General features: G+C 41.6%; 1 protein-coding gene across 9 annotated transcripts in view; it reads right to left on the bottom strand.

Moving 5' to 3' along the window:
* Positions 1-22,478, bottom strand: part of LOC132404711 (LIM and calponin homology domains-containing protein 1-like) — a 365,397-nt gene that overhangs the window by 112,844 nt on the left and 230,075 nt on the right. For all 9 annotated transcript variants that reach the window (XM_059989090.1, XM_059989092.1, XM_059989096.1 and 6 more), the window contains exons 5-7: positions 10,960-10,990; positions 5,234-5,344; positions 2,706-2,901 (exon numbers count right to left, since the gene is read on the bottom strand). In XM_059989090.1, coding sequence (XP_059845073.1) covers positions 2,706-2,901; positions 5,234-5,344; positions 10,960-10,990 — 338 coding nt within the window. The remainder of the gene's footprint in view (positions 1-2,705; positions 2,902-5,233; positions 5,345-10,959; positions 10,991-22,478) is intronic.

The following is a 22,478-nucleotide window of genomic DNA, read 5'->3' as shown; positions in this document are numbered from 1 at the left end:
GAGGAGGTCCTTAATGAATACTTTGTTTTGGTATTCACCAGTGAGAGAGACCTTGACAAACGTGAGGGCAGCACAGACTGGCTAATATGCTAGAACAGGTTAGTAACGAGGTTGTGCTGGGAATTTGAAATGCATTACAATAGATAAAACCCCAGAATCATACAAGATATATACTCTAGGTGACTACAGGAAGTGAGGGAAGGAATTGCTGTACTGTTGGCTATGATCTTTGAGTCCTCACTGGCCAATGGAATAATACCAGATGATTGAGGAATGGCAAATGTTATTCCTTCGTTCAAGAAAGGTAAAGGAATAATCCTGGGAGCTATAGGACAGTGAGTCTTGCATCAGTGGTTGGAAAACTATTGATGAGGATTCTTGGAGATGGGATTTACAAGCATTTGGAAAAGCATAGTTGATTAGAGATAGTAAGCATGGCTTTGTAAGGGGCAAGTAGTGCCTTATCAGTCAGATTGAATTCTTCGAGGAATTCACAGAACAATTTATTAAAGGTGGAGTAGTGGATGTGGTGTATATGGCATTTGACAAGGTTCCCCATGGAGGGCTCATCCAGAAAGTCAGGATCTATAGGATCCGGGAAAACATGGCTGCATGGATTCAGAACTGGTTTGCCCACAGAAGGCAGAGAGTAGCAGTAGATGGAAAGTATTGTATCTGGACCTCGACCAGTGGTGATCACAGGCATCTGTTTTGGGACCCCTGCTCTTGGTACTGTTTATTAATGACTTGGACGAGGAAGTGGAAAAGTGGGTTAGTAAGTTTGCAGAAGACACAAAGACTGGTGGTGTTGTAGATAGTATCAAACTTTGTCAAGGGTTATAACAGGACGTTGATGGAGGAGTGGCAGATAGCTCAAAAATTAAGTGTGAAGTGATGCACTTTTGAAGATGGAACTTGAAGGGTTAGTGTGGAGAAACAGAGGGGTCCTGCGGTCTACATTCATAGATCCCTCAAAGTTTCCACACAACGTGATAGGGTGGTTAAGAAGTGTATGGTGAGCTGGTCTTCACTAGTCAGAGGATTGAATTCAAGAGCCACGAGATAGTGCTGCAGCTCTATAAAACCCAGGTTGTACCACACTTGAAAGATTGTTTTCAGTTCTGGTTGCCTTATTATAGCAAGGATCTGGACACTTGAGAGAGGGTGGAGAGGAGATTTGCCAGGATGCTGCATGGATTAGAGAGCATCTCTTATGAGGAATGGTTGAGCAAGGGCTTTTCTCTTTGGATGGAAGGAGGATGAGAGTTGACTTTAAAGAGGTATATAAGATGATAAGAGACATTGATAGAGTGGACGCCTGCAGACTTTTGCCCAGGGTGGAAATGGCTAATACAAGAGGGCAAAATTTTAAGGCATTTGGAGGAAAGTATAGGAGTGATGTCCGAAATAGGGTTTTTACAAAAGGGTGGTGGTAGAGGCAGATACATTAGGATAAACGTACGAAGGCACATGGATGAAAAAAAAATGGAGGGCTATGTGGGAAGGAAGAGTTAGACTGATCTTGAGGTAGCTTAAAAGGTCAGTATAACATTGTGGGCTGAAACACCTGTACTGTGCTGAATTGTTCTGTATTTATTGTTATAATCTAGTAGAACAACATTCCTCCAACATCTTGGTGCTGGCTGGAGTGGATTGTAACATGATGGTTAAGGCCTCGCCCTTTCGGTACCATGCTCACACTGCACTGGGCCTAGTGGGTTATCTGCTTCTGTGAAAATTCTAGGTTCAAAGTGTCCCATCCAAGTAAATTTGATTACTTTACCAGCTATGAGTTCTTAAAACTACTCAAGTTCAGTCAACCTTCTCAAACCAACTGCTAAATTTATTGTTAGTTTTCTCCAACAGCTGAAAACGAAACCTGCTGCTGCTATCTCCTCATTCACACATTCTATCTGGATATACTATCGAGGTTAAAAGCAGTAACATACTGTACTTTGTTTTGCAAATTCAATCATTTAAAGTGTTCATTTTCTTCATTCACACAAAGTAAGGTAACTCCCTTTGTAATCCTATCTCTACTTAAAAGGTCTTACTGGCTTGTCTAGAGTGGGTGTTTTCTATTTTCATTCGTTGACATTTATTGAACCAACAATAGTCTTTCAAGAAGCCCTGAAACATTACAGTTGAAAAAAATTACACTGAAAGCAGGAGAAAATCTAATTAGGCATATTTTGTCAGAGGCCTTTAAGACAAATAAGGTTATTATTACATTACTTTTATTAATAAAATTACATTTACAGTCATATCACATTAATCAGTTAGGTCTATTACAGATTACATAAATGTAAGGCATTTTGGCTTCCTATTAACACAATTTTCATGGGATGATTATGCGTGTCAGCTTGCCTAAGTCCAGTTTAACAAAGCAGTATTGAACACCACTGGAAGAATGCCTATTATTTCAGCTTTAAACTTCTTTATTTTCAGCCATAGCTCTGAAGTTTAAAGTCCTTAATTTTAATATAAGTGGCAGGTTGTCAATGAAAGACCATTCATTTGCCACAGAGTAAATTTCTTGGTATAAATTCACTCTCTCTTATTCCTGCCCATAAGTGATATGTGAGTTTAGAATACAACTCAGCATTCTAACCCCTGTGCAATAACAGTCGTTAATAGCCACAGACATAACAATTGCTTAATTTGACTATAGGAAATATGCTCTTGGGTACTTTGACACTACATACCATCACTACTTCCTCTAAATACAACATCTGGGGATGGAGTCTGCTGTGACCGTGACCCAAAAGACTCCAGACTATCAAAGGAATCATCTCTGGCATGTCTGGGAGGTGATAGGGAGTCACTGCGCTCAGAATCCCAGCTGTCAATATAGCCGCTGTCACGAATGCTTCGCTTTGGACTATCTGTGTCCTCCATCTCCTGGTGATGGAAGAACATGCAATAAATTATTAAGAAATGTCCAAGTGTTTAAACAGCTACTTACCCTAGTCTTCAAGGGTTAAAAAAAATTAAACAGAACCAGCGACTCGATTACTGGCTTTCATATGCATATTGTAATCCAGAGATATGGTTGTAAGAAACTATGGTGATTGTGTTTGGTAAAACTATACATTTTCCAATTTCGATTCCCTCAGAATAAAATATTCCTCATCTTCTAAACGGTCTCCAAAAAGCAATGATCAGATGTTGTCTGTCATCCAAGCATAAGCACCCTGCCGGTGGCCACTGTCAGAGCAAAGTGACAACCTGTGGATTTCAGAGTAGCCGATTGCGCACTGAACTTCCCCAGTGCTCGACAAATGACAATCCTGGATTAGGGAGAAATAGCTTTCAGAAGCAATCAGCAGTGAAAATATGCAAAAGCTGTTCCTTTTAAAAAAAGTCATTCCAGTCCCTAGCTGCTTGCCAGCTATTGGCTTTGAAGAATATGAGCGCACTAGCATCTGACCCACACGGTTGGAGCATTGAGAACAATCGGTGCCTTTCACAGCCCTTGATTATAAATTCTTTCCAAGGCAAAGAGCCCATACTAAACATCGTAACTCTAGCCCGAGAAAAGGTCAATGGAAGCCATCCCATGCTATGCTCTCTCCAGTGATATAATAAACCCTTGTCTCGATTAAAGATTGCTTTAACATTAATTGATACAGAAAAGGATAGATCAGCATAATGTATGTTCAAAAAGTTATTTGGTTTCATCTTACTAGGCTTTCAATGATTTTGCATTACTTGTGACAATTTAATCATGACATTTTCCATGCCTAAAATAAAAGCTGTTTGATATCTTACACAGAAAGTATATAATTAAACATGAAATTCAGAAGCAGCAGTAAAATACAGTGGTGTTCTTGTTCACTTCTGCAGTTGTAGCACATGATTGAACAATCTAGCTCTTTTCATATTTTAAAAGTTGTTCTCTTCCTCCTGAATTGGTTAGTTTTGAATGCAAACCTAAAGATGTTAAGACGTTAGCATATCTTTTGAAAAGCTGCAATTTTAATATTCTTAACAACTTATTCACTGACACTTCAGACAAGTTATGCTTTAAAAGGGCAATGTTTTCCAAATTTTCTGTTCACTGTTGCAATTGGAACAGCTTACCCTTTACTCCACTAATTCTGGGTAATATTTATGACAGCAAGGAAGAGTGAAAACTGCTGCTAAAAATACATTATAAGTGGAAATAACTTTAAAATTAGCCTGGAAATGCCATGTGATATTACTGTACGGACATCCACAACATTTACAAACATAGATCAAATTTCTTCATAAATGTCTGAAATAAGTGTAGCACCTTGTATCTCATGTAGAGTATTTATAATTGGTACCAGATTAACAAGAAATTCAGAAGGAATATACGAATGTTCATTTCTGTGGTCACATCACACGATTTAACAATTTTGTTCTTTTCAGATTTTTTTTTTGTTGCTCTCTGGTTTGTAAAGAAGTTTACTGCAAACAAAGCCTACTGTTTCCAGCCTGAGTAACACACACAGAATGCTGGAGGAACTCAGCAGGCTGGGCAGCATCTATGCAGAGGAACACAGAGTAGATGTTTTTGGCTCATCAGGACTGGAAAGGAAGATGGAAATGCCAGAATAAGGAGGTTGGGCGGTGGGGGGGGGGGGGGAGCAGTACGAGTTGGAAGGTGATGGGCAAACCCAAGTGAGTGGGAGAGGGAGGATGAAGTGATAGGTTGAAAAGGTAAAGGCTGAAGAAGGAATCTGAGAGGAGAAGAGAAAATATGACCCTGGGAAGAAGGTTCTCCCACTCATTATCTTCCAAATGTGCTCCTCCCCCTCCCCCCATCTTCTTATTCTGGCTTCTTTCTCCTTCCTTTCCAGTCCTGATGAAGGGTCTTGGTCCAAAACTCTTTATTCCTCTCCATAGATGCTGACTGACCTGCTGTATTCCTCCAGCATTTACTATGTGTTACTCTGGATTTCCAGCATCTGCAGAATCTCTTGTGTTTATCTTTTAAGTATTGTTAGTTTCTGATATCATTGAATTTGAAATGAATGCATGGAGCATTTGTTCAACTGCACTCAACATCATTTCCAAGCTTTTTCTCCCTCTATGAAACCGACCAAATAATATCTGAACTTTTCTCCATAGTATATATATAAAACTTACGAAAATGGACAATGATTTTAGCGAAATCGAGTAAGTCTGAACATGATTGATAACAGCAGGATCACAGCTTGAAGGGTACATATACACACATGATGGCAATGAAACTGAAATGTACTACCTTTTGAATCTGAGACAACAACCCTTCAAATTCTTTTAGGTTCAGCGTTGGTCCACTGTAAGATGTACAGCTATTCGCTGCTTTTCCAAGCCAGTAAATAGTGATCAAAACCTGTGGAAAAGAAATTATAGGAACCATTTTTGATATCCAATCTCCAGCAGTCCAGCCATGTTATGGTCATACTAAAATAAGTCAGCATGTTTTATCAATATTATATTTATTGTCAAAAAGATACAAGAAGAAACAATGCTACAACCTTTTATAAGTAAAACCAATTGCTCAGCGGGTCACAGAAATGCCCTTTCTACACATATTCACCTGGATCTACCTATCTACTCATTGTCCCTCACTGCAGTCAGGCTATGCATATTAGCCCTCTAACTATGCTTTGAAAAAGATTCAGTGAAGACTTAAAACTTGTTTAAATTTCAAAGCTTCTCTGAAATCCAACTGGCAAGCCCAAGTGAGTGGTATATTGCCAAGTGATGACCTGGCATCTGTTCTTCGCAGTGAGCACTGACATTGGCTGAGGTGGTGGAGGAGGATGAGAATTTACGACTGGGTCTCCTTTTCATTACTTGGATTTTGCTTGATTGTTACCAGATTTGTGAACCTTAATAGCTAAGTAAATGAGGAGCAGTTGAAAATAAAAAAAGAACAGAAACAGAGGTGATGGAGAGGAGCTATAGGCAAGTAGTCACACCGGGGCCTTGCAAGACAGATAAGTGGGTAACAGTAAGAGTACCCCAGTGGCTAACCCCCTTAACAATAGGTACTCCTGTTTGAGTACTGTTGAGGGGGATGACCTACTGGGGGAAGCTACAGTGGCCATGCCTCTGGCATAAAGTCTGGCCCTATGGCTCAGAAGGGTAGGGAAAGGAAGATGGCAGCAGTAATAGGGGACTCTATAGTTAGGGGGTCAGACAGGCAATTCTGTTGGTTGCAGGAAAGAAACATGGATAGTAGCTTGCCTCCCAGGTGCCAGGGTCCAGGATGTTTCTGATCGCGTCCATGATATCCTGAAGTGGGAAGGTGAATAGCCAGAGGTTGTGGTACATATCGGTACCAATGACAGGGATAGGAAAAGGGAGGAGGTCCTGAAAACAGACTGCAGGGAGTTTGGAAGAAAGTTGAGAAGCAGAACCTCAAAGGTAGCAATCTCAGGATTACTGCCTGTGCCACGTGACAGTGAGTACAGGAATAGAGTGAGGTGGGGGATAAATGTGTGACTGAGGGATTGGAGCAGGGGGTAGGGATTCAGATTTCTGGATCATTGGGGCAGGCAAGACCTGTACAAAAAGGACAGGTTCCAGTTGAACCCAAGGAGGACGAATATCCTGGCAGGGAGGTTTGCTCAGGCTATTGGGGAGAGTTTAAACTAGAATTGCTGGGGGGTGGGAACCAAACTGAAGAGACAGAGGAAAGGGAGGTGGCTCATAAATAGAGAAACCTTGGAGTTAGTACGAGAGGGAGGATAGACAGGTGATAGAGAAGGGATGCGCTCAGATTGATTATTTGAGATGTGTCTATTTTAATACAAGAAGCATCATGAACAAAGTGGGTGGGCTTAGAGCGTGGATCAGTACCTGGAACTATGACGTTGTGGCCATTACAGAGACTGAGATGGCTCAGGGGCAGGAATGGTTACTTCGAGTGCCAGGCTTTAGATGTTTCAGAAAGGACAGGGAGGGAGGCAAAAGAGGTGGGGGCATGGCACTGCTGATCAGAGATTGTGTCATGGCTGCAGAAAAGGAGGAAGTCATGGAGGGATACATAGAAACATAGAACACCTACAGCACAACACAGACCCTTCAGCCACAAAGCTAGAACTACCTAGGCTTTACCCATAGCCCTCTATTTTTCTAAGCTCCATGTACCTATCCAGGAGTCTCTTAAAAACAAAAGCTATAAAAGACAACATATAATCTCATTTTAAAAAGCGAGCGAGGCCTATCATGACTAGTCTGTAAAGTGGGAGATTGCTTGTGTTATGAGTAACTTAGCAAGGGCTAATAAAAAGAAGTGAGGTGTTAGCGATGCTGCCATTGTCCAGTGGCTATTATCAGAGTGGACCAAAGTTAGAATGAGAGGCTTTAGTGGGAACAGTCTTAAGCTTAAGAGGTTAGAACCAAAGGTACAACAAGGGTAGGCAGAATGGTAATTAAGGCAATGGATGCTCCACCTGTAAGATGTGGGACTGGGGAAAACCTAATGGTCTCCCTGATGACTACATTTGCAGGAAGTGAACCCAACTTCAGCTCCTGACTGACAAGGTCATGGAACTGGAGCCGTTGCTGGTTGTAGTCAGGACCATCCAGGCGGCTGAAAACCGCAAAGATGAAACTTTTACTGAGGTGGTCACACCCAGAGTGCAGGTCTCAAACAGCAGATGGGTGACCTCTAGAAGAAGGAGAGTAAGCAGTCAGTGCAGGGCTCCCCCATGGTCATTCCCCTCAGCAACAAGTCTACCCCTTTAGACACTGCTGGGAGATGACTTACCAGGGCTAGCAGCAGCAGTCAGGGGAATGGCACTGTGGCTCAGCAGGCAAGGGTAAAGTCTGGCAGAACAATAGTGATAGGCGATCCAATAGTTAAGGGGATAGACAAGAGATTCTGTGGCTGCAAAGGAGATGCTAGGATGATGTGTTGCCTCCCGGGTGCCAGGGTCCAGTATAGAGCAGCTGCAGAATATTTTCAAGGAGGAGGGTGTGCAGCCAGAGGTTGTGGTGCACATTGGCACTAATGATTTAGGAGGAGTGAGTTACACAGTGAGTTAGCAAAGAGGCTGAAGAGTAGAACCTCCAAAGTAGTAATCACTGGATTACTGCTGATGTCATGTGCTAGTCAGGGCAGGATTAGGATGATAGCACAGATGAATGAGTGTCTGAGGAACTGCTACAGGGAGCAAGGTTTCGGGCTCTTGGATAATTAGAACCTTTTCAGGGGCAAGGGTGAGCTGTAAAGAAGCACAGGTTGCAGTGTATCTGGGGGGTGGCAAATATCCTGGCTGGGAGATTCTCTAATGTTACTGTAAGGGCTTTAACTGGTTTGACAGGGGAGATGGGAATTGGAGCTACAGGTCAGAAAGTAGAAGGGTCAGTAAAAACAGGCAGGAGCAAAATAATAGTTACAATGAGGTGGATAGTTTGAAGTGGGTTTATTTTAATGCCACGAGTATTATGGGTAAAAGTGATGAACCTAGGGCATGAAACTATGATGTTGTGGCCATTACAGAGACTTGGCTGAGAGCGACAGGAACAGATGCTCAATGTACCATGGCTTTGATGTTTGAGAAAAAATACAGGAGGTAAAAGAGGTGGTGGAGTTGTACTACTAAACAGAGGCAATATCACAGCTGCACTCAAAGGGGACATAATGGAGGTCTATACGGGTAGAACTCAAAATTAGGAGGGGTGCAATAACTTTGATGGGCTGATACTAGACACACCCAATTGCCACTGGGACATTGAGGAAGAGACATGCCTGCAGATTAAGGAAAGCTGTAAAAACAAGAGGATTATTGTCATGGGGGACTTCAATTTCCCTAATTTAAGCTGGGACCTTCTGAGTTCAAGAGGTTTGGATGAGGCAGAATTTGTTAGGTTCATCCAGGAGGGTTTCATAAATCAATCTGTATGATAGGCCAACAAGAGGAGGGGTTGTACTGGATCTGGTGCTGGGTAATGAGCCTGACCAGGCGACTGACTTTTCAGTAGGTGAGCAATGGCTATATCTCCTTAAGATTTAAGACAGCTCTCGATAAGGATAAGCATGGACCTTGCAGGAGAGTATTAAACTGGAGCAGGGCAGATTATGAGAGCATTAGGCAGAAACTAGAAAGAATTAATTGGGAAAAGCTGTTTCTGGGCAAGCGCACATCTAACATGTGGAGGGTGTTTAAAGACAAACAGAACAGAGTACAGGACAGGGATGTTCCAGTCAGAAGGAAGGACAAGAAAAGCAAGGTAAGAGAACTGAGGATGCCAAAAGAGGTGATGAATTTAGTCAAAAAATTATGTAAAGTTTAGGAAGGTAGAATCAAACAGACCCCTTGGGGGTCATAAAGAAGCCAGGGGAATTGGGAAAACCGGGATGGGCAATGAAAAGTACTACATAAATAGGATTAAAGAATATCCCAAAGCATTCTGTATATACACCAAAAGCAGGAGCATAACTAGGAAGTTAGGATCACTCAAGGATAATGGGACAAGGATAACAAGGATAACATTTCCTTGGATGCAAAGGATGTGGTTGAAATCCTTAATGAGTAATTTACATCAGGTTTTACCAAGGAGAAAGACATGGAGGACAGGGAAATCATTGCTGAGTGCACTGACCTGCTAAGGCATTTTAAAGTAAAGGAGGATGCAGTGTTGGGTCTTTGAAAGGTAAATCTTTCTTGAATGATGAAGTTGGTGAATTCCTTAATGAATACTTTACATCAGTATTTACCAAGGAGAAGGATGTGGAGGACAGGGAGATAAGTGCCAGCATATTGATATCCTAGGGCATTTTGAGGTAAAGGAGGAGGTTTCTGAAAGAGCATTATGGTGGGTAAGTCCCCAGGGCCTGATGGGATATACCCCAGGTTATTGAGAGAGGCAAGAGAAGGGATTGTTAGGGCCTTGACAAATATCTTTGTGTCTCTCTAGTCACAGGAAAGATCCTGGAGGACTGGTAAGTAGCTAATGTTGTTGCATTATTCAAGAAGGGAACCAGGGATGATCTAGGAAACTATAGACCGAGTCTCATGTCAGTGGTAGGGAAGTTACTAGGGAGAATTCTTAGGGATAGGATTTATAAGCATTTGGAAAGTCATGGCCTAATTTGGGACAGCGAGCTTTGAGCAAGGCAACTTTTGCCCGACAAACTCAAATGAGTATTTTGGGAAGGTCATGAGGGTGACTGATGAAAGTAAAGCTGTGCATGCTATCTACATGGAATTAGTACAGCATTTGATAAGGTCCCTCATGGGAGGCTCATCCAGAAGATGAAGGTGAATGGGATCCGTGGTGAATTGGCTGTTTGAATTTAGAAGGGGCTTGCCCATAGAAGACAAAGAGTCATGGTTGAAAGACTTATTCTAGCTGGAGGTCTACGATCAGTGGTGTTCTGCAAGAATCTGTACTGGGACCTCTGCTGGTTGTGATGTATATAAACAACCTGAATGAAATATGGATAGCTGGGTTAGTAAGTCGCAAATGATATGAAGATTGGTGCTGTTGTGGATGCTGTAGAAGACCAGCAAAGAATGTAAGGGGATATAGATCAGCTGCCGATATGGTCGGAGAAATGGCAGATGGAGTTTAACCCAGCCAAATGTGAAGCATTGCACCTTGTTAGGTCAAATTCAAAGAGACAGTACACTACTAGGGGCAAGATTCTTAAGAGAAGTGATGAGCAGAGAAATCTTGGTGTCCAAGTTCATAGCACCCTGAAAGTACCTACACAGGTTGATAGGGTGCTTCAGAAGGCAAATGGCATGCTTGCCTTTATTAGATGAGGCACTGAATTCAAAAGTCAGGAATTTATGTTGCAAGAGAACATATAAGTGATTATGACCCATCAGCCTGGCTCCCTTCTCCTTCTGAGTTGATGATTTGGGAGGAGCTGTCAGAGTTACCACAATGGGTAACTGCAGAGCTGGTACACATTGCAGTCACCACTCACTGAATGTTCAGTGGAAAGAATGGGATCATTCAAATACTGTAATTAAAGATACTTACATTTTTCATTTTCCGGCTGTACTCAGGTACTCTGAATCAATGAAAGAGAAAAATTAGTTAATTAATATTTTCGGTGTTACAGTACGATCTTGGTAATTGTTTGTTAAGCACCTAATTATCAAAATTGTATTATTATTGTGCTTTTTAAAAGGAAAACTATATTCAAATTATTTTACTAATAAATAATATGTTCAGTTAAAAACACAATTATTTCTCAGGACCGCTGGCATGTCTGTTGCAGCTGGTGTTCGAATACTAAATGGGATTTAACCAGCAGAAGCTATTTGCTCCGTTTGCAGCTAGATTTGGATCTTGCAATCACCTGGAATAACTGAGGCAAATTTCATCAATGGATTTCAAGGGGAGCTGGAAAAAGACATGTGGGAGAAAGTATAAACACACAATGGTATAGCAGGCCTTACAGCTCAAGAACCAGGTTCATTCCTGACCATAGGTGCTCTCTGTGTGAATTCTCTGCACTGTCCTCACAGTCGTCAGAATCAGAATTGGGTTTAATATCATTGGTACATGTTGTGAAAAATGTTGCGTGGGCTTGCCCCAGACGTTCTATCCCAAGGATGTGCATGTAACTATGTTAACGGGCCATTGCCCCTAGTGTAGGTGAGTAATGAAATCTGGAGGAGTTAATAGGACTGAGGGGAGAATGAAATGGGATTAGTGTAATTGGTTTTTAATGACCCATGTGAAAGTTGTCTGATAGACCCATTTCCACATTGTATTGCTTTTTGACATGCTGATGAGGTGTAAAGAAGAGGCTCGCAGGGGGTGTAAATTTTAAATAAGGAGCATTAATTTCCACTTGTATCAACATTATCACAATCATGAAAAAATTCTATATTTTTCTTTTTATTCATTTTATCTTGTGGCAAGTAAAGCCAATATTTGCTTTATATCCACTATGGCCCTTGAGCAGATATGGTTGAAGTACACAGTGCCTTTAGGAAGGGAGTTCCTGCATATGGCTTCAGCAATGATGCACTGTATACCCTCCTCAAGTTGAAGATTAAAGATTAGCTTCATTTATCATACATACATTGAAATATACAGTGAACTGCATCGTTTTGCGTCATCAACCAACATAGTCCGAGGATTGCTGGAGTCAGCCCACAAATATTGTCATGCTTCCGGTGCCAACACAGCATGCTCACAATCCCACACATTGTTGGAATGTGAGAAAAGAGGAGCACCCAGGGGAATCCCACATGGGAGAATGTACAAACTGCTTCAAGACAGCAGCAGAAATGGAAATTGTTGGCACTATAAAGCTTTACATTATGCTACACTGTTGGTGTACGACTGTGACCTGAACCTAGAGGTGATGATAGTCTCAAATGCTTGCTGCCTTATAAAGTGGCGCAGGTTTGGGAGTTTCAGTGGAAGAAGCCTTGGTCAGTGAATCATGTAGACAAGTATTATTGGATACAATCTGCCAACTAAATGGTAAGTCTTGTATCCAACTTTGTCTTGTAGATATTAGAGAGGTTTTGTCAGATGAGGAGCAGAATACCCGGCAGTGCCCTACACCTTCAGCCACATATGCTTTTCCATGATGTCCTCTCATGGTGACGAGGACATGATTAGCAATGGTAGTGATGTTGAGTGTCATGGGAAGATGGGTACACTCTGTCTTGACTGAATGGTAGGTGCCTACATGGCATTTATCCTATCCGGAATGCTGCTCAGTCTTGTTGGATATGGGGCATAATCACATCCTTCGTATGTGGGGTTGTGAAGAGAACTGAATAACACAGAATCACTTGTGAGCATTCCCATTTAAGAACAAAGGAAGCTGAAAAGAGATGTTCCAGTCCTGCCGAAGGGTTTTGGACCAAAACATCGACTGTACTCTTTCCCATAGATGCTGCCTGGCCTACTGAGTTCACCTCCAACATTTTGTGTGTGTTGCTCAGATTTCCAGCATCTGCAAACTTTCTCTTGTTTGTGTCCACAATTTTCTTCCTTTGTGTTAGATACAACTCCAGATATATTAAAAAAGATCCTTGAAAGTGATACATGGTCATATGCTACCTCAGTGTAAGACAATTATTCTCAAGACTTGGGTCCCTCTTTGCATGTGTGCTGCTAATTTTCTCCATCCATGTCCTGTATACTATAATGACGGCTAGAAACCAATTTTATTTTGTACAGCATATTCCAGTTAATTGGGTCATGTCAGGACCAGTACATTTTGACCTAATTGGGACTACACCAATTAGCTGAAGTTTCATGGAAATAGTTAAAAAGGTATAAGAAAGACAAACTATTGTTTAATTGAGCAACAAATTATGTATTTAAATGAAATACAGAATAAATTAGAACACTACTACAGTACTATAAAACTGTGTATTAGTTCTTAATACAAACGTTGTAGTTATCGACGGAGGAATTCAGTGTACGGTGCTCTTTTGATGGACTGTAAATGAACAAAATCAGTGCAGACACCTAGTACAGATAATGGACTCCCTACATACAGTGCATTTGATGATTGCATCCTCCAAATTCGCATTTCCATTGTAACATTCAAGATGATTGTCGATTCCTTCAAATTCTTCGTAGTACCTAACTTGTTGAAGTAGTGAAATTGTTTCATTTTCATTCCTGAAAGATTGGCATGTCCAAGCCTCAATCCTTCAAAGTGTAATGAGAAAAACAGTTACAAATTGTCTTACTGCTTACTTCTTGTCAGCTATCAGTGAGACAAATCATCTAAGGAAGTGTTGCTTCAGTGAAAATCATAAGACCACTAGACATAGGAGCAGAAGTAGGCCATTCAGCCCATCGAGTCTGCTCTGCCATTCAATCCTGGGCTGATCCAATTCTTCCAGACGTCCCCACTCCCCTGCCTTCTCCCCATACCCTTTGATGCCCTAGCTATCTCTGCCTTAAATGCATGCAATAACTTGGCCTCCACAGCTGCTCGTGGCAACAAATTCCACAGATTTACCACCTTCTGACTAAAGTTTGAACTCACATCCGTCACACCCTCTAGCAGCTCATTCTGCGCTCACACCAGCCTCTGAGTGAAGAAGCTCCCTCTCAGATTCCCCTTAAATATTTCATTTTTTACCCATAGCCTATAACCTCTAGTCAGTTTCGCCCAACCTCAGTGGAGAAGTCTACTTGCATCAAACCTTTCTAAACTCTATCTTGATCATGCTGCAGAATTCAAGGTAAGGTATTCATAACTGAGGTGAGGAGATATTTCTTCAATCAATGGGTGCGGGTTTACTGGAGTTCTCTCATGCACAAGACGTTGGGAGCCAAGTCACTAAATATGGTCAAGAAGAATGCAGATAGATGTTTGGATACAGAAGCATCGCAGGTCCTGAGGAGAGAATAAGAATTTGGTGTCGATCATGTTGAATGACCAATCCTGCTTGCTCCTATTTTACTGTTTCTGTGACTAATATCTTCCCACCCTCATCACATGTCCACAAGGAATGGGACAAGCATAGATATTGTTCTCCTCGTTTACCTAATCACTGAAGCAATCGCAGTAGTCTGACCATCATTCCAGCTGAGAACAACTGGCCTTTGAAGGATCACAAACACAAATGAGGTGGCTTTCTGACTGAAAATCCCTGATAAGCGTAGTAGTGCAGGGACTGGCAGTGGGACCTTTGACACTTGCAATACATAATTGACTTGTCGGGGTATGATTAGTAAGTGCACAGTAAACACAGAATGGGGTTGAGAGGGATAATAAGTCAGCCAAGACAAAATGGTGGAGCAGACTCAGTGGGCCAAAAGGCCTAATGTCTTATGGTCTTAGCACGGATATTGGTGATGTCACTGAGAGAAAGGTATACTTCCAAAAGCACAGCAAGGCATAGATCAGTTGGGAAGTCAGGTGTAATGCTGGCAGATAAGGCTGAGGTAATACACTTTGAGAGGTCAAATGTAATGAGAAAGTGTATTGTTAATAGCAGGAACACTGATGTACAAAGGGTGGAAGTACAGAGATTCCTGAAAGTGACAGTATGAGTATGTATGTTTGTCTTCATAGGCTGAGTCATTGAGTATAAGAGTTGGACTGCGCACTGCAGTTGTAATAAACATGGTTGGACAAAACTTATGGAATATTTTGTACAGTTCTAGTCACAATGCTACTGGGAGCAATACTAACAGTGCAGAATAATTCACAAAGATATTTGCTGGGATGGAGGGCTATGGTTGCAAAGAGCGATTGAATTGGTTAGGTTTATTGTTAACAGAAAATAGTAAACTGAGGAGAGAACTTAGAATTTTACAAAATTATGAAGGAGGTAAATAGGTAGAAAGTTAGAATTTTTTTTCCCCCGGGGCAGGGAGTCAAGAACTAGAAGGGAACAGATTTAAGGTGAGAGAGGAGAAAGTTACAGGAAAGTAAGTTTTTCAGACAGAGTGGTGAATAAGTGAAATGAGCAACCAGAGGAAGAAATGCAGATGGAAAATAATAGATTTAAAAGATTTTGAGTCAAGTATTTGGATGGAAGGATATTCACTTGATATAGACAGATGGGATTATTGTAGATAGGCATCGTGTTGGTCATGGACGAGATGAACCAGAAGGGCCCCTTTTTGTGCTCAATGTTTCAATGATTATCTCAGTAGAATGCCCTAGGTGACATGGACCAGCAGCTCACTGGAAAATATTCTTGTAGCCATTACCAAGAAACGAGTACAAACCCATTTATTAACCATTTACTAAATAGCCAAAATTATTATCAACTCTATGAATTAGAATCTGCATTTACTCAGGAGATGGACAAAGTGAGGCAAAGCAGCAGTGAGGTCATGGGCCCTATACGGATTACAGAGGAGGAGGTGTCTGCTGGCAAATTAGGGTGAATAAATCCCCAGGGCTTGACAAGGAGTTCCCGCAGATCCTGTGGGAGGGAAGTACAGAAGTTGTCTGCGCCCTAGCAGAGATATTTAAATCATCCTGAGTGACAGTGAAGGTACCAGAGGATTGGAGGATAGCCAAGGTAATTCTGTTGTTTAAGGAAGTATCTACAAATAAACCAGGAAATTATAGGCTGGTGAGCCTGACATCAGTAGTGGGAAACTTATTGGAAGGTATTCTAAGGGATTAGATATATGAAAATTTGGATAGACAGAGGCTGATTAGGGATAGCCATCATGGCTTTGTGCACCATAGGTCATGTCTAACCAACCTTACAGAGATTTTTGAGGAAGTTGCCAGGAAAGTGGATGAAGGCCAGGCAGTGGATGTTGCCTACATTCAAGTCAAGTTTATTGTCATTTAACTATATACATGTAGTTCACTCATATTATGTATATGGAAATGAGACAACATTTCTTCAAACTAGGGTGTAAAGCACAGCAGTACAAATAACACACAATAACTTATGAGGGTACAGATAAAATCTACAGACGAATCACATGTAAATTAAAAAATTAAAGTGCATTAATTTTAAATACTGGAAGGTATGGATCAGGTTAACCAGTGACACTTGCAATACAATGCCCCTGGAGTTCAAGAACACTAATGGCCTGGGGGAAGAAATTGTTTCTGATCCTAACCGTTCTTAGTTTTACACATGGTAGTCTCCTGCCTGATGGCAGAAAGTCAAGGAGGATGCTGGATGGATGGGTGGAATCACAAAAGGCCCTGCATACACAGTGCCCCTGATAACTGTCCCTGATGGATAATAGGGAGACCACTATGATCCTCTCAGCTCTTCTCACTTTCCTTTGTAGGGACTTCCAGTCGAATGCTCAACTGCTCCCATATCAGATGGAGATGTAACTCGTTAGCATGGTCTCAATGGTGCTCTTGCAAGATACAGTTAAGATGGGGGAGGAGCTTTGCTTGCCTCAATCTCCTTAGGAATTGTGGTGCTGCTGTGCCTTCTTGTTCAGGGAGGTGATATTGAGGAACCAGGTGAGGTAATCTGTGATGTGAACTCCCAAGCACTTGACTCTCTCTGCAGAGAAGCCACGTATTTCCAGAGGGAGATGGTTTGTCTCCACCTTCCTGAAGTCCACAATGATTACCTTCATCTTCTCCACATTCAGGCTTGCGTAGTTCTTCTCACACCAATGCACCAGTTGCTCCACTTACTCTCTATGGTTTGTCTCGTCATCGTTCTTGATAACACCAACCACTATTGTGTCATCTGACACTGACTGGATCCTGCGACACAGTCATGCATCAGCAGTGTGAACAGCAGCGGGCTGAGCTCACAGCCTTGCAGAGCGCTAGTTACTACCCAGTTAGACTGACTCTGACACTACTGTTAAGAAGTCCAGTTTCCAAATGCAGAGGGAGGTGTTGTGACCTAGTGAGGACAGTTTCCCCACCAGTTTCTGGGGTATAAAAAAAAATATTGACTTTAACAAGGCACTTGACAAGGTCCCACATGAGAGGTTGGTCAGAAAGGTTAAGTTGCTTGGCGTTCAAGACGAGATAGTAAACTGTATTAGGCACTGGCTTTGTGGGAGAAGTCAGAGAGTGCGAGTAGATGGTTGCCTCTCTGACTAGAGGACTATGACTAATGGAGGGCCACAGGGATCAATATTGGGTCCATTGTCGGTTGTCATCTACACCAATGATCCAGATGATAATGTGGTTAACTGGATCAGCAAATTTGCAGATGACACCAAGATTGGGAGTGAGGTGGACAGCGAGGAATATTATCAGAGCTTGAAGTGGGATCTGGACCGCTTGGAAAAATGGGCTGAGAAATGGCAATGGAATGTAATGCAGACAAGTGTGAGCTTTAGCACTTTGCTAGGACCATCCAGGGTAGGTCTTACACAGTGAATAGAAGGGCAATGAGGTGTGTGGCAGAACAAAGGGATCTGTGAATACAGATCCATAATTCCTTGAAAGTGGCACCACAGGTAGAGAGGGTCATTAAGAAAGCTTTTGGCACATTGGCCTTCATAAATATTGAGTACAGGAGATCGGATGTTAAGTTGAAGTTGTATAAGGTGTTGGTGAAGCCTAGTTTGTGGTATAAATGTGCAATTTGGTTCAGCTATCTAAAGGAACGATGTAAATAAGTTTGAAAGAATACAGAGGAAATTTACAATGATGTTGCTGGGACTGGAGGAAAGATTGAATAGGTCAGGACTTCATTTCTTGGAACACAGAAAACTGAGGGGAGATTTGATGGAAGCATACAAAATCATGAGGGCAGTGGTGTATCTAAGGTATGGCAGGTATGGCACGTGCCCTGGGCGCCCAGTTGAAGGGGGACACCACTGAGCAGTTTCTATTAAAGTCAGACAAGCCATCCTCAGATAGTGAAAAACGCGTTTTCTTCAGATGTATGATCTGTCTTTGATTATCATGGGTGAAAAGCACTAGGATGGCCTTATTTCAGAGCATTGAGTAAGAAGACCATGAAACGTTTCTTCACGAAGAAGAAGGAAAGTGGAGCTGAAGGACGGAAGAGACTAAAGTTGGAGGCGGAGGAAGCCAAGAATTCGAGCAAGTTCTTCATGCCCTTCTTTGGAAAGCCCAGAACAAGTAGTTCGACACGTTCCATTGAGTCGTCTGCACCAGCTACAAGTTTGTTAGAATCTGAAGGTGGATCAAGTACAAATGAGCCACAAGCCGAGGAGGAAGTCAAGTCAGGTAAATCCGAGTATGACGAGATTAAGAGTGAGGCTGCCACAGAGAACATGGACATGACAGGAGGGGAAGACAATGGTGGTGGTGATGATGTTGAGTTTATTGACGAGATTTTACCTGACAAGATTGAACCCGACGACACTGAACCTAGTGAACTGGATGGTGTCAAAGAGCCTCAAACTGTCAGACCAGAAGTGATTGAACAGCATGACACTGGACTTCTGAAGTTTGACAAGGATACTGGAAAATCAATTCTGCCTGATGCATTGAGAACAGAAATAATAAAGCTGGGTTCGAAGTATTTCCAGAACAGTGAGGGGCATTCCCTACCAACAAATAACCGCTCAATGAACAAAACTTGGTTCAAGAGAAAATTGGGAAATGGTCGTGGTGAGGAAGTGACTCGCTCATGGCTGATCTATTCCCCTTCTAAAAAGCCCGCATTTTGTATCTGTTGTTTTCTCTATTCCGAGTCAGACCATTAATCCTCATTGCAGCAGGAAAGTGGATTCAACTAGTGGAAAGCACCTGAAAGGATTAGTGTTCATGAAAATGCAAGAATCATCAGGAATGCTTCACATAGTGGAAAGAAATAAAAAGAAATTTAGCTGAAAACAGAGGAGTTATTGACATGGTATTTCAGTCACAGATTGAGAAGGAAAAGCAGAAGTGGCATGATATCTTCAGCTAGACGATGTCTCCAATGTGGGAAATTTCCTTGGCTTACTGAAACTACTGGACATCTTTGACCCTGTCATAAACGAACACCTCATTCATTTGGAAAGTCATCCTTAATCATTGTCTTATCTTTCACCAGGTATCCAAAACAACTTCATCCACAACACAAAGTACACTGCAGATGCTGGGGTCAAAGCAACATTGACTGCTCGTTTCCACGAATGCTGCCCAAGCTGCTGAGTTCCTCCAGCGTGTTGTATGTGATGGCATGCACTGTTCACCAGAATTTACTGCGAAGCATTCGTAAAGCCAAGTACTATGGTCTCATGTTCGACTCGACTCCTGATCAGGCACACCATGAGAAGTTGTCAGAAATAGTCAGGTATGTGGAAGTTGATTTTGAGAGGAAAACAGTCCGTGTTAGAGAGTCCTTTCTTGGTTTTATCCAGGTAAGCCAGTAGGATGCTGAGAGCTTGGTTGAAGACAACTTGAAACAGCTAGAGAAGGATGAAATGGAGCTACAAAAAAAAAGATTGTCAGTCACAGTGCTATGACAACGCTGCTGTGATGGCTGGACACAGAAGTGGTGTCCATCAAAGAATAAGTGAGAAAAGCAACCTGGCAGTGTTCGTGAATTGCAACAATCACTCACTCAACTTGGTGGGTGTACATGCAGCCAAGCAGGTTACAATGATGGTCACATTTTTAGGAACCATCGAAGCTCTTTATGTGTTTTTCTCTCATTCCACACAGTGCTGGGAAAAACTCAAAAACGCCGTGCCTGTGGTTGTTAAGTCGGAGTCCGAAACCAGGTGGAGTGCAAGGACAGAAGATTGGCTGAAAGACTGGTTTCTGTGCTGTATTTTTCTGTGACTCCATGAATGTGATGTCCAATATGCAGGACTATTTTTTAATATTAAGATTGGCAAATGGAAAATATTTAGTTCAAATTAAGGTAGGTTTAAGATAATTTATGCCAGTATAAAAACAGGGTCCTGCACTTTGCAAGATATGGATTAAGATGACAGAACTTTTATCTACCACGCAGGCAGTGCTTTGCTTTTGAAGGAAAGCTCTAATTCATAGCATTTCCCTTAATGGCCATCTCACACAATAGTCTGAAACTATTCATTGCCATTGCAAATAATGAGGTTATCTGGCACCCTCCCAGGGGAATGGCATGCAGTGGGCGTGATGCCAAACTGCACTTTTATTTTGACTGAGTTAACAGAATGGCTAAATAGATTATTGTAGAATCCTAGATCAATTGTGTAATTGTACCATTTTTTACTGTTTATCTTTCATCATTTTGATTAATAATTATATTCCAATATAAAGAACATTCAGTAGATTCCAATTTCTTCAACACCATTGTAGCATCAAATTCAGACAAAGTCTCATAACAATACAAGTGATGAAGGCACACACAGTTAATCCTCACTGTTCCAAGAGCAACATGAGAACACCCCACCAGCCTTACGCTGGATGAGTGAGAAAGATGTCTTGAGATTAAGGTGCCTACATGATGTCTAGAAGTTGTGATATTTTGAACAACTCCATGCCTTCATTACACCACTCTCTTAAAGCCACTAAGAATTTTTGTTTAATTTTAACATGATACACTTGCTGATATTTTTTTTCTTTTCTAAACGGCTGAACTCTTTAGATGTGAAGGTGGCATGCAAAATTGGGTCATGATTTTTTACACCCAATTTACTGCAAAAGTACCTCAAATCAGATTAGTTGACCAAACTTCAGACCTCAAAATGGTTGGAAATGATTGCTTAAGTAGTGTATTTTTCTATCTCAAAATCTCGCAAAATACATTATGATCAAAAAATTCTTTTGAAATGCAATCCATGTTGCATTGTAGAAAACATAGCAGTTAATTTGTGTAGGCACTAGTCCCGCAAACCAAATACAGTGCAAACTGTTCCTTTGACAATGCTGATTGGGGAATAATACAGTCCAGGACCAGAGAGAAAGTTAACTAACCAGAGAAAATACTTTATCCTACGTATCAAGGCTACAGAATAAAATATGTTGCTTGATGCTGTGTTACAATTAAAAACATATGTAATGCCCTGGTTAAGGTCTCTACTGCTATACTGTTGGTATTTCACTTTAGCAGTTTCAGCAAAAGCATTGTGTCCTGCTGGTGGAATGTTTTGACTTAGGCGAGATACAAGAAGCCCAGCTGAAGAATGCTGTGTCGGCCAATCAGGATAGTGGAACTGGGAGCAAGTTCAAGCAGAGTGGGGCAGAGAGAGATTTGTAACAGACAGTAATCTGGTTCGGGGTCTTTTTGGCAGGAACTGCGGAGAGGACAGGAGGGAAGATGCCGGAGAATGCCATGGGAAGGAGTGTCCCTGTCGCAAGAAGTGCTTTGTGCAGATGAATGGCTCCAAAGAGGAAGAGCCAATACTCCCAAGAGACAGCCCATTTGTTTGAGATGGGATTTCGAGTGACGTTCGGAATGTGGTGTGCGCTTTCACGCAGACTGTGGGTCCTGTGTGTGAGCAAAGACAACTCCAGGATGAGCTCCAACAGCCCTGTGCACATTGGACTAGTTTAACTGTAATGGGCCCATTTCTTTTTTTTCTTCCTCTTTCCTACTAACTGATAAAGCTGAAATTTGTAAATACACATTCTTTATAATTTCCTGTGGTGTACGATCTGATATTTCTTGCCAACTGACAACAGTGTATGGACAGTACTTATGCAACTTTCACTCAAATCGAGCTGCTTTAATCGGAACATCACGACATTCCCAAATCGTACCGATTCTAGACACATACTGTTTGTGAAAGGTGGGCAGAGTTTGCATATGGGGGTGGGGTTTTACAAATAACAATACTCATAGTGATCATGCTGGCCAAGACAGCAGTCTCACTGAAGATCACAGATCAACTGCAGGTAGAATGAACAGAGGGAATGGTGCATTTGTGAGCGTGCAATAAGTGATCCAGTAGTTCAAATTCAAGACTTCCCATTAAAGAATGAAATGCTGTGGGAAGTATACATAATGAAATGAGTACTATCTTTTCAAAATGCAAATGAAATGCAATGTTGTAATATTGGAAATTTGTTCAGCTCAAACATGCAAAATATGTACCGTTTCATATGGATAATTAAGTTTTCCCTGGTTCATGGAACTTGAGTTGTGAATGAATGTTAGCTATCATACCACCTTTGCAGGGATGTTCCTGCCTTGGAAAGATTCCCATTGAGTGAT

This window comes from Hypanus sabinus, chromosome 14 (genome assembly GCF_030144855.1).
Source record: "Hypanus sabinus isolate sHypSab1 chromosome 14, sHypSab1.hap1, whole genome shotgun sequence".
NCBI lineage: Eukaryota > Metazoa > Chordata > Chondrichthyes > Myliobatiformes > Dasyatidae > Hypanus > Hypanus sabinus.
Note: the sequence above shows the minus strand (reverse complement) of the source record. Positions and strands in the feature narration are given on the sequence as shown.